This window comes from Dendrobates tinctorius, unplaced genomic scaffold, assembly GCF_039654945.1.
Source record: "Dendrobates tinctorius isolate UK_male_01 unplaced genomic scaffold, ASM3965494v1 ptg000003l, whole genome shotgun sequence".
In the NCBI taxonomy this organism is placed as follows: Eukaryota; Metazoa; Chordata; class Amphibia; order Anura; family Dendrobatidae; genus Dendrobates; species Dendrobates tinctorius.
The window spans coordinates 69,989,824-70,006,863 of NW_027361671.1; the positions used below are offsets into that span (position 1 = coordinate 69,989,824).

Consider the following 17,040-nt stretch of genomic DNA (forward strand, 5'->3'; position numbering starts at 1 on the left):
TACATGTTATAGTAAAGGGCAACGCTGGGAGAGGAAATGGGTACACACACATCATATGAAATAGTGACTTTATCATAATGGTACATGTACCAAAAATATTTACACTGCTTTCTAATAATATGCAGGCAGCTGTAAAATGTGGCTATGTGAAAGGTGTATGTATATGTGTGTGTGTGTGTGTATGTATATATATGTGTGTGTGTGTGTGTATGTGTATATATATATATATATATATATCTATCTCTAATATACTATGTGTATATATGTGTATATATGTGTGTGTGTGTGTGTGTGTATATATATATATAGTGTGTGTGTGTGTGTGTGTATATACTGTGCATATTTATACTTATACATGTATTGTATTTTTTTTTTGTTACACACAGTTGTATGAGATGTTGAGCGAGCCCCTTCTTTATATTATTGCTTTGATTACTAATAAACTGAGGTCTGTCACAATTGTAGATGAACACAGTCCAACTATACTAATAACCCAAACCATTTTGCCATTCATGTTTTGGGCACATTGAGTAATCACCACTATGCAGGAAGGAAAAGTAAGTGACCCTCTGCGTTAATAACGTCTCTAAAAGCTAATTGCAAAAATGTGTTTCAATTACTTTGGATTAATGGCATTTTTTGTTTTGTCTGCTTTGCCGTTGCGTTAAGGCACACAAAGCCTAGTAGGTTCTTCTCAATAAAGATGGGTTAGTGTAAATGATGGATGACTCAAGGCAGACAGATTGTGGAAGACCTCAGATAATAATGTACTATAGAGATGCATGAAGTTGGAAAAGAATTGATAAAGAGCGAGGTGTCCATCAGTCTACAGCCATATTGTCTGCAAACGTAAAAAAAAGGACTGTTGCATCTCTCCCTAGCAGTGTGCATCCTATTAGAGGGAACCTTTCCAAAACATGATTTCAAAGCAGAAATAGGGGGGATCTGCAGGTAAATATCCTGTAAATCCCATGTAGCGAGTTTATTAGTGCAACGGCTTCAGAAAGAAAATGAAGTTTTATTCTGCCTGAAGACACTTTCCTCCAGTAATCGGGGTGGTGCAGGAGCTGTCTTATTTACCAATCACTATACTTTGAGCGTGCTGTAACCACTCCCCAGCACTTTGATTGACAGCCTGCTCTACACACATGGGCTGCACACATACACTGCAGGGCTGAAGTTCAGAGAGATGGGGAGTTGTAACCGCTCGCTCATTGTATCGTGAGCAGTGACTGTTACAGTTCCCTGCGTCTCACCCAATGACTTTAGCCGCTGCTCCAGTAAGTCGGCTGCACAGGATTTAATGATTTACCTACAGATTAACTCTATATCTTTAAGGTAAATGGCAGTTCTGAATGTGACTGGTTCCTTCTAAGATCACTCTCAGAGCACAGCGGGCAATCCTGAAAGAGGTGATGGATAACCCAGAGATAATCGCAAGACCCGAAAACTCTATCGATTGCAAAACCCTGTTTATGTGTCCACTATTATAACAACAATGAACAAGATTGGTGTTCCCCAGAGTACAGAAGGAAGCTGCTGTAGTCCCCCAAAAAGTTTTTCAGGTAATCTTAAGTTGGTCCAAGTCTGCCTGAATGTGCCAGTTGCTTCTCAACAAATGTGCAATGCCAAATGAGATAAAAATTGAACTTTTTGCCATATATGTACAATGCTATGCTTAGAAGAAAAAGAACACTCCAAAACCTCATCCCAACTGTGAAGCATGATGGAGGGAGCACCAAGAATTAGAGAGCAATGAATTCTCAGACTCATCAGAACATTTTACAGGAGTGTGTAAGGCAGTAAGTCTTTGTATTTTGGAATGGCCTGACGTTAATCCTATCCAGATGCAGAGGCAAGACGTGAAAAGTTCTGTGCACACAAGACATCCCAGACATATTGATCAACTGATATACATGTGCAGAAAGACATGGTCCAAAAATTGTCCTCAATGATGTGTAAATCTTATTTGCTGCTTCAGAAACATTTAGTGGAGGCTACAGCTGCTCACAGAGAATCTAGTGTGCCCTAGTCATGGGTTCACTTACTTTCTTAACAGACACAGAATGTTTACTTATTAACATACATGAACAGTACAACTGGACAATGTTTGAATGTTAGTAGTATCCTTAGATTGTGTGTAATTGTTACTTGGATAACAATCTGCCCGCATTTTATTAGTAATCAATGCAAAAATGTAGGTCAGTCCATAGGATTCACTTGTTTTTCTCCTGCAACATTTGGTACTGCTGATCGTTTTTTATAGAAATAATCGCATTTTGTGTTGACCATTAATTGACCGACCTGTCACAATCTCTTGAAAAGAAAGAGGTTCTTCAGCTTCTGTGGTGTTAAACAGCATAACCTAAAGCGCAACAGATGTTGCAGAACTTCTTTTAAAAAAAACAAAAAAAAAAATACAAAAAAAAAACCAAAACAAAGCTCCTTACTCTTCAAAAACTAAAACCAACTCTTTAGCAGATTTACCTCTTGCCTGTGACAATCAGTAGTGGTGATGTTTATTCTTAATAAATAGAATAAATGTTAATGGTGGAGGATCAGCTTCTGTGCACTGGAGTATTTCCTGCTGCCCTCCTTGTCCATACAGATCAGCAACTAATCCTGTGTCAATGTCCTTTTTTTTCCCTCCAGACCTTGCCGCCAATGTGGTGATTGAGGGCGTTCTTCATGGCATATTTTACCCACATCTCCAGACCAGCTAAAACTCTGATATCGTCAGCAATATCCGTCCTGAAACCAGCGGAGCAGTCGGGGATAATCCGTTTTCTTGAATGCTTGGCTGCTGTGCTGGCGATGGAGCCCGCTAATCAGTGTACTAGTGTATTTATTGTTTACTATGGAATCTAATAATGGAGCAAAGGGAGCAACAAGAGCCCACCACAAGTGTCAAATCATGCCTGTCTACTTGCCAAACAGGCAAACGCATGGACTGTATATCTCATTACCGTATTTTTAGAATGTGTCAGAAGATGCCATTTTTCGGGATCTACTCCGTGATCTTGTCCTTCAGCCAATTTGTAAATTAAAACAAATTTGCCATTTAATCTGAGAGCAGCATAATGTAGGAGCCGAGGCCCTAATTCCAAGGATGTGTCACTTGTTCAGCAGCTTGCTGGAGTTTTAGTACAATCAGTGTTATCAGTAGGAGATTACCACTGCAGGACTAGGTTTCACATGCAGACCAGTCAAGCTGATCTGTGTAACCCCGCCCCCAGCACTGATTGGCAGTTTCCTGTGTGCACTGCACATTGTCAGCCAGATGCTAATTAGTAGTGGGGGCGGGGTTATACACAGCTCAGCATCCTGACCACTGCGACATCAACAGCAGGGAAAACAGGGATTTATACAAACTACACCCAGTAGCCCAGTAAGTGATGCATCACTGGAATTGGGGTCTTTGCCCCTACATCAAGCTGCTATCAGATTACATAGCGTAAACCTGCTGACAGATTCGCCTTAAATATACAGTGCCCAGAGCCATTGAAGGGCAAGTTAGATTTCCGTAACAGGAAATGTCTTAGATGAATTGTAGAGCAGATTTCCAGCTCTGAAAAGCCGAGCATCTTCAGTTAGGACTCATCGGGCGGCTCTGGTGATGAGTCACGTTATCGTTAGTGCAATATATTTCTACTTTTCCCTCGCTTTACTCAGTGAGGTCAGAAAGGGAATAGGTATTTTCATAAATGATGCAAATATACAAGTTAATAAGCTACTTTATAGAAACTGGTGTGTGTCTATATATAATATATTGGGAGTTAACGTGCTGCTCATCTATTAATGTTTTTCAAACTAAAAGGGAAGCCTTAGAGCCACTGAGGACAGACGTGTGGCCAAGGAGCCTCTGCTAGTTGCGCATCCTATTCATTTTCCAATTTAATGTTTAAAAGCGTTATTCCTATTTTTCACATTTCTGCTATAGCCTCATTTGACTTAGCCCTGCTCTCGAGATGGGTGGGACCTGCTTCTAGCATACATTTATGGCGTATCCTGTGGATATGTAAAAGATGGGAATAAAACTTTAAGAAAAACTAAAATCATCATGAAATGAAGTTTGAGAGCGAGTTTAGTAATTAGCTTGTTTGACACATTGTTATTTCAGGATGCCTACAGCTCCTTTGTTCTGCTGTTCCCAGTCCTGGGTTTCCAGTCCCGTTCTCTGTTAGTTAAAGAGGACCTATAACATCCCTGACACTGCTTTATTTAAAAAAAAACAAAAAACACACTGTTAATCCGATAAAGATTAATTTAGATTTAGAAATTTATTAAAAGCAATTAAAATTAAAACAAAAATGTTCTTTTAAAGGAAAACCTGACACCTGAAAAAAAAAAACCCGCTATTAATCTGCAGATATGGGGTTAATCTGCAGGCTAATAGCATTACTAGCCTGCTCGGCGCTGGGACTTAGACCCCTGCTGCCGGGAGGAAATTAACTTTATTCCCCTAAGAGTGTTCCAGTCTCAGTCTTGGGGGTGGCACCGGGGCAGGTTCAGTAAACGCTCTGTGTATAGAGAGTGGTGGCTGTTACTAGACTGAGAGCTCGCTCAGCAATAGGGCCCACTATCAGTGAGTGCGGGGGGCACAGTTATGGCCGCCACTCTCTATACACAGAATGGTGTCGCCCGCATGACTGAAACCAGAACACTGTCAGGGGAAATAAAGTTCATTTCCTCCTGGCAGCGGGGGTCCCTGCACTGGGCTGGTTTACAACGTTATTAACCTGCAGATTAACCCCATATCTGCCAGTTAATAGCATTTTGCATGACAGGTTCCCTTTAAAGGACCTGCTGGCCCACCGAATTTCATTCGAACCTCCAGTCCAGCAGCGCTTGGTACTCACAGTGCAGACATATAGTGTCAGGGCCTTTATAAGCTCTGTATGACTATTATATGCTCTTACACCAACATCCAGTACAAGCCACCTCAGCAGCTTATGGCACGTGCAAAGTGTACAGATGGGGCCAAGCCCAGTACTCCCCACTTCACTACACATGCCACAGATAGCGCTGGATGAGCTGTAAGAGCACCATGTGCATGGATACACCACCTATCAATGACTGAACTGATGGAGCAGAGCCAGGAATATTATCATGGGGACATTGGAGCTGGAGGATGAGTAGAACTTCAAGCACTGAGAACACAGCAAACAAGATAGTTACTAAAATACTTTTCCACGTTTGTTGTGCACACGAAAGGGGATTTTCTGTAATTTGTTGAGTTCTCCTATGTAGGAGAATCTCTGGCCTTGGGCAGGTCACCATCCAAAAGATCAAAGGGGTTTTACCATTATGTTAATTGATTGCAAGTCTGCAGAAAATGTAAGTGCTACAGCACTAGAAGATGCTCCACGTGATAGGATCTTGTATGCGGCACTGCCGTTCCAGTGAATACTGATGTTGTTTACTAGTGATGCTGTGATTGCTGGGGTATCTGCAGCCGGACGCCCCGCGACCAGTAATCGGATATGTAAAGTGTTACATATATTTATAAGCAGAATTGGTTTATTCTACCATGATATTTCAGTCCTGATGATCGGGTGTGGAGGTCTTTCATACATTAAAGGGGTATTCCGACTCACTTTTGCATGCACAAGAGTGAAGCCAATGATGTTACATATACTGGTGCGCGAGCGGCAGGTATCATTTACTTATCCAATTCATGTTAGCGGGTAGCAAATGAGACATCGTCTGCCCCGCTCACCTCCTGATGTGCTTGTGTTCGGATCTGGAATACCCCTTTAACTGCGGCAAGCCTGATTCTCACCCTGTCAGAGAAAAGAGGGAGACACAAAAGCGCAAATAGGGTCTTATCAAACGTTACACAGAGTTGCCCACTAAGAGAACTACTCACCTGGTGAGAGTGAAGGAAAGACATATTAATGGCAGCTGCTGCAGATCCACAGGTCAGTGCAGGACCTGGTTGAAGCATACTCTTAGGTAGGAAGGAAGGATCATCCCCGCGCTGCCGAAAGAAGAATTCCAAAAATTGTAGAGGTTTCAACGTGGTTTATTCTACGCGTTTCAGGTGACCCCTTCATCAGGACATACCACAAATATTGTACAAGAGTCATAGGCATACAGGGTTTAAGTACACATCAGCATTTGAAAACAATGCCCAATGGATCAGATGACACCCAGTGTCAAAGTTCACATGAAGATTAAAAGTCATCAGAGAAATACAAATTAATATCTTACACATATAACCTTAGTTTTATTTGTAGGATAACGAAATTGAAAAGGAGAGATATCATGGAAAGAGATATCTCAATTTGCATCCATGTGCATATACCCTTACAGGGCTTGCTGGGAAGTCCTCTCTTCTTTGTTGCATACCCATGAAAGGCAGAGAAGCCATTATGTATGATCCATCATATTCAGTGTTATTAAAGGGGATGACCCATAAACAATATATATTGCCTGTCCTCAGGATAGTTGATAAATGTATGATCGCTGGCCGATCACATGAAGAGGGGTGCCAAAGTCCCCTGTGTAAGCGAAGCTCTAGTGAGCATGTGCGAACACTGTCATTTCCTGTCTATAGGGGTGGTTGTCTCACATGCACCGCTCTATTCACAGGGGGTTTGGGTTCCCAGAAATCTAAGGACAGAGACAAGAATAATAATGTTGACTGCAGGTACTGTATCTTATTTGCATAGATTTTGTATCCTGCTGATAAGTGTGAGTGAAAAACAGTAAAATCTGAATAATGAATTAACATCTGAATATTTAAAGTGATGGGAAATACTGACGCTTTTAGAATAATGTAACGGTGCTGCTTGAAGTTTCCCTCTTAACAAATCAAATGTTTTCTATTATACAAATACAAACTAACTGCTGATTGGTTAGATTGTTTTCTTATTCAAGGTGATTGTTCACCAGTCTTTGGTGTCTATAGAAGAGATTGTGTGGCCTGAAGGGATTCCCTGAAACTGGTACAAAACGTATATTTGATAAGATACAAAGCTTTAGAGAATATAACTACTTGGCTGTAACTGTTCCATAACAGTGTAGGAACTTCAGCTTGTGTAATACGTATGTGAGTAGTACAGTGACACCACGGACGCTGCATGAGATATTAGTATTTTTACTGTACGCTATATTTTTGTACGTTATGTAATAAATCAGGCATGCTATTGTTGGATTAATGAACGTTTACCACTACAGAATTGCTATTATGTCTTTATGATGCTATTGATGAGATGGAAGAAAAACTAGACTTGAATCTTTGCTACAATAAAGAATATTAACTGCAAGATTTGTCTGTTTTAGTTTCACTGAGGAAGGTGATATAGCGCCACTCCAAGGTGGAGTTCGGTTCTATACTACATTCTCAAATACCACTGTCTGTCACCAGCACACCACCACATCATATGTTACGTTGCGGCAGAAGCCATGTGTGTTGAGGGCTTTAAGGGATAGAAAGCATATCCAGAAGTGGTGCTTCATGTATGTAGATGCCTATAAAGCCGGATTCACACATTCTACATTCACGGTGTATGTACAGAATGGCCACAGATTTCCCAACCCAATGCGGACTGCCTCATATATGCCTACAGTGGCATGTAAAAGTTTGCACACCCCTGGTCAAAATTAGTTATTGTGAACGATCAAGCAAGTTGAAGTTCAATTGACCTCTAAAAGGCCTAAAGTTAAAGATGACATTTCCTTTGCATGTTAGGCAAAAAAATGTATATATTGTCATCTTTTACATTTTAACCCCTTCGCGACCCAGCCTGTTTTCACCTTCCTGACTGGGCCAATTTTTACAATTCTGACCACTGTCTCTATGAGGTAATAACTCTGGAACGCTTCAATGGATCCCGCTGATTGTGAGAATGTTTTCTTGTGACATTGTACTTTATAATAGCAGTAAAATTTCTTTGATATGACTTGCATTTATTTGTGAAAAAAAACCCGGAAATTTGGCGAAAATTTTGAAAATTTTGCAATTTTCCAAAGTTTAATTTTTATGTCCTTAAATCGGAGAGTCATAGTGCACAAACCAGTTAGTAACATTTCCCATGTTTACTTTACATCAGCACAATTTTGGAAACAAAAGTTTTTTTGGTAGGAAATTATAAGGGTTAAAAGTTGACCAGCGATTTCTCATTTTTACAACTAAATTTACAAAACCATTTTTTTAGGGACCACATCACATTTGAAGTCACTTTGAGGGGTCTATATGGCAGAAAATACCCAAAAGTGACACCATTCTAAAAACTGAACCCCTGACTGTGCTCAAAACCACATTCAAGAAGTTTAACCCTTCAGGTGCTTCACATGAATATTTGTTTGTTTAAAGAAAAAAATGAACTTTTTTCACGAAAAATTTACTTCAGATCCAATTTTTTTATTTTACCAAGGGTGACAGGAGAAATTGGACCCCAAAAGTTGTTGTAAAATTTGTCCTGAGTACGCTGATACCCCCTATATGCAGGTAAACCACTGTTTGGGCGCATTGCAGAGCTTGGAAGGGAAGGAGCGCCGTTTGACTTTTCAATGCAAAATTGGCTGGAATTGAGATCGGATGCCATGTCACGTTTGGAGAGCTCCAGATGTGCTTAAACAGTGGAAACCCCCCACAAGTGACACCATTTTGGAAAGTAGACCCCCTAAGGAACTTATCTAGATGTGTGGTGAGCACTTTGAACCACCAAGTGCTCCACAGAAATTTATAAGATAGAGCTGTAAAAATAAAAATCTTTTTTTCCCTTCACCCATGACAGCACCACATGAGAGAGGGATCCGCCCCGCCAGGACAGGAACCTACTGAGACATAAGGGGCGGCACCTCTCCCCCGCTTCAGTTGGGTTCCTGTCCTGGAAGGAATCCCACTGTGGCGGCCCTAGAGGACGTCATGTTTGGGGGGCTTCAGGAGAGGAAAAAACGAACCTTTCCAGTAAACGCGAAAATCCAGGCGCTTATTGAGAAGGAGTGGAAAAAGCCTGAAAAATCGGGGGCCCTTCCATCCGCTTCTAAGAGGCGATACCCCTTTGAATACAAGGATACGGAAATATGGGACAAAGTCCCAAAAATAGATGCAGCGGTGTCCAGGTCTTCCAAAAGGTCGGCCCTGCCCTTGGAAGACGCAGGGGTTCTTAGAGACCCGCTAGACAAAAAAGCGGACTCATATTTGAGGCACGCATGGGAAGCAACAGCAGGAGGTCTTAAGCCGGCGATAGCGGGCACCTGCACGGCACGCTCCCTCATGATCTGGCTGCAGCAGTTAGAAGAGAAGCTGGCGTCAAGGGTCCCAAGAGAGAAGATCTTATCAGACATGTATCTCTTGCACGGGGCAGCGGCTTTTCTGGCAGATACCTCGGCGGACTCTATGCGATTAACAGCCAGAGCAGCGTCACTATCAAATGCTGCTAGACGCGCGTTATGGCTTAAAGGCTGTCCGGGTGACCTTCAGTCCAAGGCCAAATTGTGCTCTCTCCCCTGCGATGGCCGATTCCTGTTCGGCAAAAATTTGGACGATATTCTGGAGAAAGCAGGCGATAAGAAAAAAGGCTTCCCCAGATTCCCTATGGATCAGAGGAGACAGCCCTTTCGGAGGGGAAGATTCAATAGAGGACGTCCTCCCGCTGACAGGAGAAGATGGGAGGATAAAAAGAAGAAAGAATCAGGGTTTATGTTTGGTGGAGGCACCTCCACCTCCAAAAAGTCACCACAGTGACGCCAGTATTCCAGTAGGAGTGAGATTGGCACTCTTTTTCCAGGCCTGGGAAAAGATCTCCTCCAACACCTGGATTCTGAGCATCCTAAAAGAAGGCCTGAAAATCCCCTTTATTCGTCAGCCAAAATCCGTGGTCGTCATCACACCTATCAGGAAGATGACCGAAGAACAACTGGCCTTAGAAACAGAAATCCTGAGCCTGATAGACAAGCGGGTACTGTCCGAGGTGCCACGCTTACAGGAAGGAAAGGGGTTTTATTCGCCCCTTTTCCTAATAAAAAAACCGGATCAGTCATTCAGGACAATCATAAATCTCAGACGCCTCAATCTATGGATAAAGAACCCGACCTTCAAGATGGAATCAGTAACTACGGCAGTGAAGCTGCTACATCAAGATTGCTTCATGGCAGTAGTCGATTTAAAGGATGCGTATTACCACATCCCTATCCATCCAGATTACCAGAAATACCTGAGGGTAGCGCTTTATATTCAGGGCACACTAAGGCACTTTCAGTTCAGGGCTCTTCCGTTTGGCATATCCATAGCCCCGAGGGTCTTCACCAAGGTCATAGCGGAAATGACAGCCTTTCTCCGGATTCACGATACGGTCATAATACCATACCTGGACGATTTTCTTATAGTGGGCAGTTCAGAGGACCACTGTACAGCACAGCTGACTCAGGTGATCAACACCTTGCAAGAGTTAGGGTGGATAGTCAATTTCGAAAAATCAAAATTACAACCCCTAAAGAAACAGACCTTCCTAGGATTTATACTGGACTCAGAAAGGCAAGAGTGTCTGCTCCCAGAGTCCAAGATAGAGAAGGTGCAAAATCTGGCCTTGGCGGGCCGAAACCAACCATGTATGACATTAAGAAAAGCAATGTCCCTGCTAGGTACCCTAACATCCTGTATTCCGGCGGTCAGGTGGGCTCAGTTTCACACCCGGCAACTCCAGAGGGAGATACTAAGAGCACAAAGATCGCTAAGAGGGCGTTTGGAAGGAAAGCTGGAGCTTTCCTTAAAAACCAGAGACTCTCTCAACTGGTGGTTGAACGAGACAAATCTGACCTTAGGAATACCATGGGACAGACAGGCGACAGATATAATTTTAACAGATGCAAGCTCCTCGGGGTGGGGGGCACACCTAAGGGGCCTCATAGGTCAGGGTTCCTGGACACCTCAAGAAAGGAAGGCATCCTCCAACCTGAAAGAACTGTGGGCAGTAGGCAAGGCCCTAAACCACTTCATTCCGCTACTCCAGGGTCAAGATGTACGCATCATGTCAGACAACAAGGTAGCAGTGGCATACATCAACCACCAAGGAGGGACAAGATCACACTCCTTAATGGAAGCAGCAACAAACATTCTGAGCAGGGCAGAGGATCACCTACACTCCGTGACAGCCCTACACATAAAAGGGGCAGAAAACATAGAGGCAGATTTCCTGAGTCGCAATACCCTGAGGCAAGGAGAATGGGCACTAAACCGATCCATTTTTCAAAAGTTAATTCAGCTTTGGGGGGAACCGGTGATAGACCTCTTTGCAAACAAGCACAACAGGCAAACAGAAAGGTTCTGCTCTCTAAACCCAAGGGAAAACCCATGGGCAGTGGACTCATTGCACATCCAGTGGAACTTCAGACTGGCTTACGCGTTCCCCCCAGTAGCTCTGATCCCGACTGTGGTAAGAAAAATCAGAAACGATCAAGCCAGGGTGATTCTAATAGCTCCATTTTGGCCAAAAAGGCCCTGGTTCGCTCTGCTACGGAAGATGTCCCTCTCCGATCCTTGGGTTCTGCCAGAAATCCCGGACCTACTAGTTCAGGGTCCAATATTACACGCTCAGGTCAAAGGATTCCATCTGACGGCGTGGAATTTGAAAGGTCGCTTTTAATAGATAGGGGGTTCTCCCCTGGGCTGGTGGCCACTCTGCAAAAAAGCAGGAAACCGGTGACTACTAACATCTACGGCAGAACATGGGATAAGTTCCTACAGTTCTTGGGTAAGCCGTTAGGGAAAGAACCTCCGATTAGTGACATCCTAGAGTTCTTACAATCTGGGTTGCAGATGGGGTTAGCAGTAAACACACTTAAGGTTCAGGTGTCGGCACTAGGGGCGCTCTACAATTGCAAACTGGCATCAGATAGGTGGATAGCCAGATTTATTAAATCCTGCCATAGAGCTAGACCTATTCCAATACCTAGAATAGCCCCCTGGGATTTAAATCTGGTGTTAGAAGCCCTTACAAAAGAACCGTATGAGCCATTACATCAGCTACCCCTAAAGTTTTTGACCCTAAAAACGATCCTGTTAGTAGCCCTCACATCAGCCCGCAGGATAAGCGACTTACAGGCTCTCTCAGTAAATCCTCCTTATACGCAAGTCTTTCAGGATAGGGTAGTGTTAAGAACAGACCCCAGTTATCTGCCCAAGGTAGTGTCAGATTTCCATCGGGGTCAGGAAATTGTTCTTCCATCCTTTTGCGAAAATCCAAAAAATCTGGGGGAGGAAAAATTCCATAGTCTGGATGTTAAAAGAGCTCTTGTAGAATATATATCTGCCACTAGCCAGTGGAGGAGGTCACAGTCCCTATTCGTAGCTTTTCAGGGTGCCAGGAAAGGCTATGGGGTTTCAAAAGGGACTATTGCTAGATGGATCAGGGAAGCCATTAGTGTAGCCTATTCAGCTAGTGGTATCCCGATTCCTGACGGCATCAAGGCTCATTCCACCAGAGCCGTGGCGACCTCCTGGGCTGAAAAGGCAGAGGTATCAATCGAACAAATTTGTAAGGCCGCTACCTGGGCCTCACCTTCAACCTTCTTTAAGCACTATAGATTAAATCTATCCTCCTCTGCTGACTTAACCTTTGGTAGAAGGGTGCTGCAAGCGGTGGTCCCTCCCTAAGGTGTTTCGAAGTCTCCAAAAATCTCTCATGTGGTGCTGTCATGGGTGAAGGGAAAACCACCATGGTTACTTACCGGTAGCCGGTTTTTCCGGAACCCATGACAGCACCCGTACATTCCCCCCCTTTTTCACTGTATGGTGTGCACAATTAGTAGGGTGTTTTGAGTGTTGTGGTGTTGGATAAACATGTAACTAACCGGGAAGTCCTCTCAATGCTCTGTAACCCAACTGAAGCGGGGGAGAGGTGCCGCCCCTTATGTCTCAGTAGGTTCCTGTCCTGGCGGGGCGGATCCCTCTCTCATGTGGTGCTGTCATGGGTTCCGGAAAAACCGGCTACCGGTAAGTAACCATGGTGGTTTTTTTCTCAAAAATGATTTTTTCGCCCCAATTTTTTTATTTTTCCAAGGGTAACAGGAGAAATTGGACCCCAAAATTTGTCCTGAGTATGCTGATACCCCATATGTGGGGGTAAACCACTGGGCGCATGTCAGAGCTCGGAAGGGAAAGAGCACAGATTGAATTTTTCAACACAGAATTGGCTGGAATTGAGATGATAATAATAATAATAATCTTTATTTTTATATAGCGCTAACATATTCCGCAGCGCTTTACAGTTTTGCACACATCTTTCATCACTGTCCCCGATGGGGCTCACAATCTATATTCCCTATCAGTATGTCTTTGGAGTGTGGGAGGAAACCGGAGTGCCCGGAGGAAACCCACGCAAACACGGGGAGAACATACAAACTCCTTGCAGATGTTGTCCTTGGTGGGATTCGAACCCAGGACTCCAGCGCTGCAAGGCTGCAGCGCTAACCACTGAGCCACCGTGCTGTAATACAGTGCTAACCACTGAGCCACCGTGCTGTAATACAGTGCTAACCACTGAGCCACCGTGCTGTAATACAGTGCTAACCACTGAGCCACCGTGCTGCCCCGGAGATCAGATGCATGTCGCGTTTGGAGATCCCCTGATGTTCCTAAACAATGGAAACCCCCCAATTCTAACTAGAACCCTAGCCCCAACACACCCCTAATCCCAACCCTAAGGCCTCATACTCACTGGCGATAAAATCGGACGATTGCAATTCGATTTTAAATTGGATTGCACTCTGACCAATGTTAGTGAATGGGTGACATCTCACTTGTGATTTTTTTCTCATCCAAAATCGGTCTGAGAAAAAAATCGCAGCATGCGATTTGCAGCGATTTTCGCCATACAAGTCAATGGGTGCGATTAAAAAAAACGGACCATTCGTTTTCCATCCGTTTTAAACGGATACATTACCATTTTGTGGTATAGAACACTGTAAATGGTCCTGTAAATGACTGTAGAAAAAGAGTTGCTTGGAAAAAAAACGGATGGAAAGAAAAAAAAATCGCATAGACATCGCATGACACTCCACCCTTTTTTACAGTCCAGAAATCGGACCGTTTTTTTAATCGCCAATGGGTATGAGGCCTAACCCTAATATCAACCCTAAACCTAACTTTAGCCCCAACCCTAACCCTAATGGGAAAATGGAAATAAATACTTTTATTTTATTATTTTTCCCTAACTAAGGGTGTGATAACGGGGGGTTTGATTTACTATTTATAGCGGGTTTTTATGTTTGGCAGCTGTCACACACTAAAAAAACGCTTTTTATTGCAAAAAAAGTTTTTGCTTTGAGAGCTATATTTTTTCCATATTTTGTCCCACAGAGTCATGTGAGGTCTTGTTTTTTGCGGGACGAGATGACTTTTTTATTTGTACCATATTCGGGCACGTGACATTTTTTGATCGCTGTTTATTCTGATTTTTGGGAGGCAAAATGAACAAAAACCAGCAATTCAAGAATTTCTTTTTTTTGGAGGGGCATTTATACCGTTCCGCGTGTGGTAAAATTGATAAGGCAGTTTTATTCTTCGAGTCAGCACGATGACAGCGATACCTCATATATATAATTTTTTTATGCTTTGGCGCTTTTTTACAATTAAAACTTTTCTAGAAAAAATAATTATTTTTGCATCGTTTTATTCTGAGAGCTATAACTTTTGTTTTTCTGGTGATGGAGAAAATATTTAATTTTTTTAAACTTTGTTTTTTATAAAGTCAGATCGCTGATCTGACACTTTGCACAGCACAGTGTCAGATCAGCAATCTGACAGGCAGTGAAGGAGTCTTGCCGGCGCCTGCTCTCGGCAGGTGCTCGCAAGCCACCTCACTGAAGGACCAGGAAGGATCCTGCGGCCATCTTGGACCCATGGAGACCACCGGAACAACGCGATCGCATCGCGTTGTTCCGGTGGGAGCATGCAGGGAGCCCCCTTCCTACGCCATGCTTCTCTATGACGCTGTCAGTACTGACAGCAGCATCAGATGGGTTAAACGCCCACGATCAGTGCTAGCACTGATTGTGGGTATAGATATGCGGGGTGTCAGTTATCACATACAGCTTGCACCCGGTCACCACGGCGCTCAGTGTGAAGCCGCGGTGATTGTGCCACCGTACTAGTACTAGTGCGGGCAGAAATGCAATTCCCGCAGAGCAGTCGTAGTACGAAGGTCGGGAAGGGGTTAAAAATGACAATTAAAATGGGCCAATGCAAAACTTTGAGCACCCTTGGAGATTTGTGTGCTCAGATAACTTTGACCAAGGTTTCAGACCTTAATTAGCCTGTTAGGGTTATGGCTTGTTCGCTATCATTGTTAGGGAAGGCCAAGTGATGTCTCTTTACTACTATCCCTCCGCCACCAAATATGACAGTAGATATCTTACAATCTGGCAGCGTTCTCCAATCATTCACAAAATCCAGATTTGTCTATCAGACTGACGGATGGTACGATGTAATTCACCTACCTATAGAACACATTTCCGTCGCTCAGTGACCGAGTGCTTGGTATCACCAAAACTTGACATGGTGACCTGAGGCTTGTATACCGCTGTTTGACTACGGAAATTTACTGCATGAAGATCCTGCTGCTCATATATTGTACCACATATGGATATGTGATTGTGTCCTGAGGAAGAAGCTCTGTCACTTTGAAAACACGTTGAATAAAAATCGCATGTTTAATAAATCCCTGAGAACTGATGTCTTCAATAATCGGCAGCACAGAAGGTGTCCACAAATTGTCCGATTCTTCAAATCACAATCTAAGACACGGGGAACCCTGCTAAATTTTGAGCCCATCTTCAGCAGCCCCCCCGGGAAACAGGAAATGGAGAGGCGGCAGGGGAGCGCGGTGCTCTGTAAAGGGAACATTAGTAAAACCCATTAATTGGTAAAAGGAATAAGCTCCTGAAGAAATGATTGAAAAGCCCCGTCCTTCCACTGGGGTCACCGCAGGCTGTACAGGAGGACATGACTGTGACTCCATTCCTGATGTGTGTTCCAGCTTTCCGTCTGCCAATCTGCATCACATACCGCACATTGCTCCCTTGGTTTCTCAGAAACATCTTCTGCGATAGTCGGAGTCATGTTACACTTTGAAAAAGAAAACTTCTGCGTGATCTGTCACCAGGTGTAAGCTGCCCTACCGGCCCTGTGACCGAGGAGTCCAATGCAATCATTCGCTGCTTTCTCTCTCTATATATACATACGGTATAGATACAGTAATCAGCAGCGTATGTATATATACATACGGTATATATATAGCATTTTGCGTGGGAAGCTGTGGACACCATAATAGTGTGTGGGATCATCATCCTGTATGGGAGGTTGTGTGACACACCTTACTATGTGGGGGCCATCATACTGTGTAGGGAGCTAGGTATACTGTATGGGGGAACTGTGGGGAGTTACGGGATCATCGTACTGTGAGGACATCATACTGATGAATGGATGTGGGAGGATGTACTGTGGGGTTTTTCACTGGGCATTCTCACCATATGTGTGGGGAGGTGTCACTGTGCAGGCAGTACACTGTGGGAGATCAGTGTGGGGAGCTCACTGTAGAGGTTTTTATACTGCAAACGGGGGCATTTTGAAGGCTAACTTACTGTATGGGGGCAAAGAAAGAGGTATCTCAATGGGGGAACGCAGTACATACCGCAACAGATGTCCCTCTCACTGTGCTTAAGGCTGTGTGCGCACGTAAGCTTTTTTTTGCGTTTAAGCGTTTTTACTGGCAAAAACGCTTACAAGAAACATCCCATTCATTTGAATGAATTCCGCACTTTTTGTGCATATTAATGCGCTTTTTTCCCGCGAAAAAAAAAACGCATCATGGTAAAAAACGCATCATGCTCATTAATTTTGCGGAAAAATCCGCATTTCTAACTATATTCTATGAGACGGGACGCTCCGGAGGAAAAAAAAAATCGCATTTTCTGGGAAGGAGTCCGTTTTTTTGTCAGGAATTTTCTGCATACGTGGGTACATAGCCTAAAAGTTGGGAGCTACGCTCTTCTCTTACTATGCCTTGTGCCCTGACCACATCCACAATTGTT

General features: G+C 43.5%; 1 protein-coding gene across 1 annotated transcript in view; it reads left to right on the forward strand.

Annotated features, from left to right (window-relative positions):
• SNX24 (sorting nexin 24) overlaps nucleotides 1–7,271 on the forward strand; it is a 219,554-nt gene extending 212,283 nt beyond the window's left edge. Inside the window, exon 7 of the mRNA XM_073556433.1 lies at nucleotides 2,653–7,271. Within this exon, the coding sequence (XP_073412534.1) occupies nucleotides 2,653–2,723 (71 nt within the window). The 3' untranslated portion in view covers nucleotides 2,724–7,271. The remainder of the gene's footprint in view (nucleotides 1–2,652) is intronic.
• The last annotated feature ends 9,769 nt before the right edge of the window (nucleotides 7,272–17,040 follow it).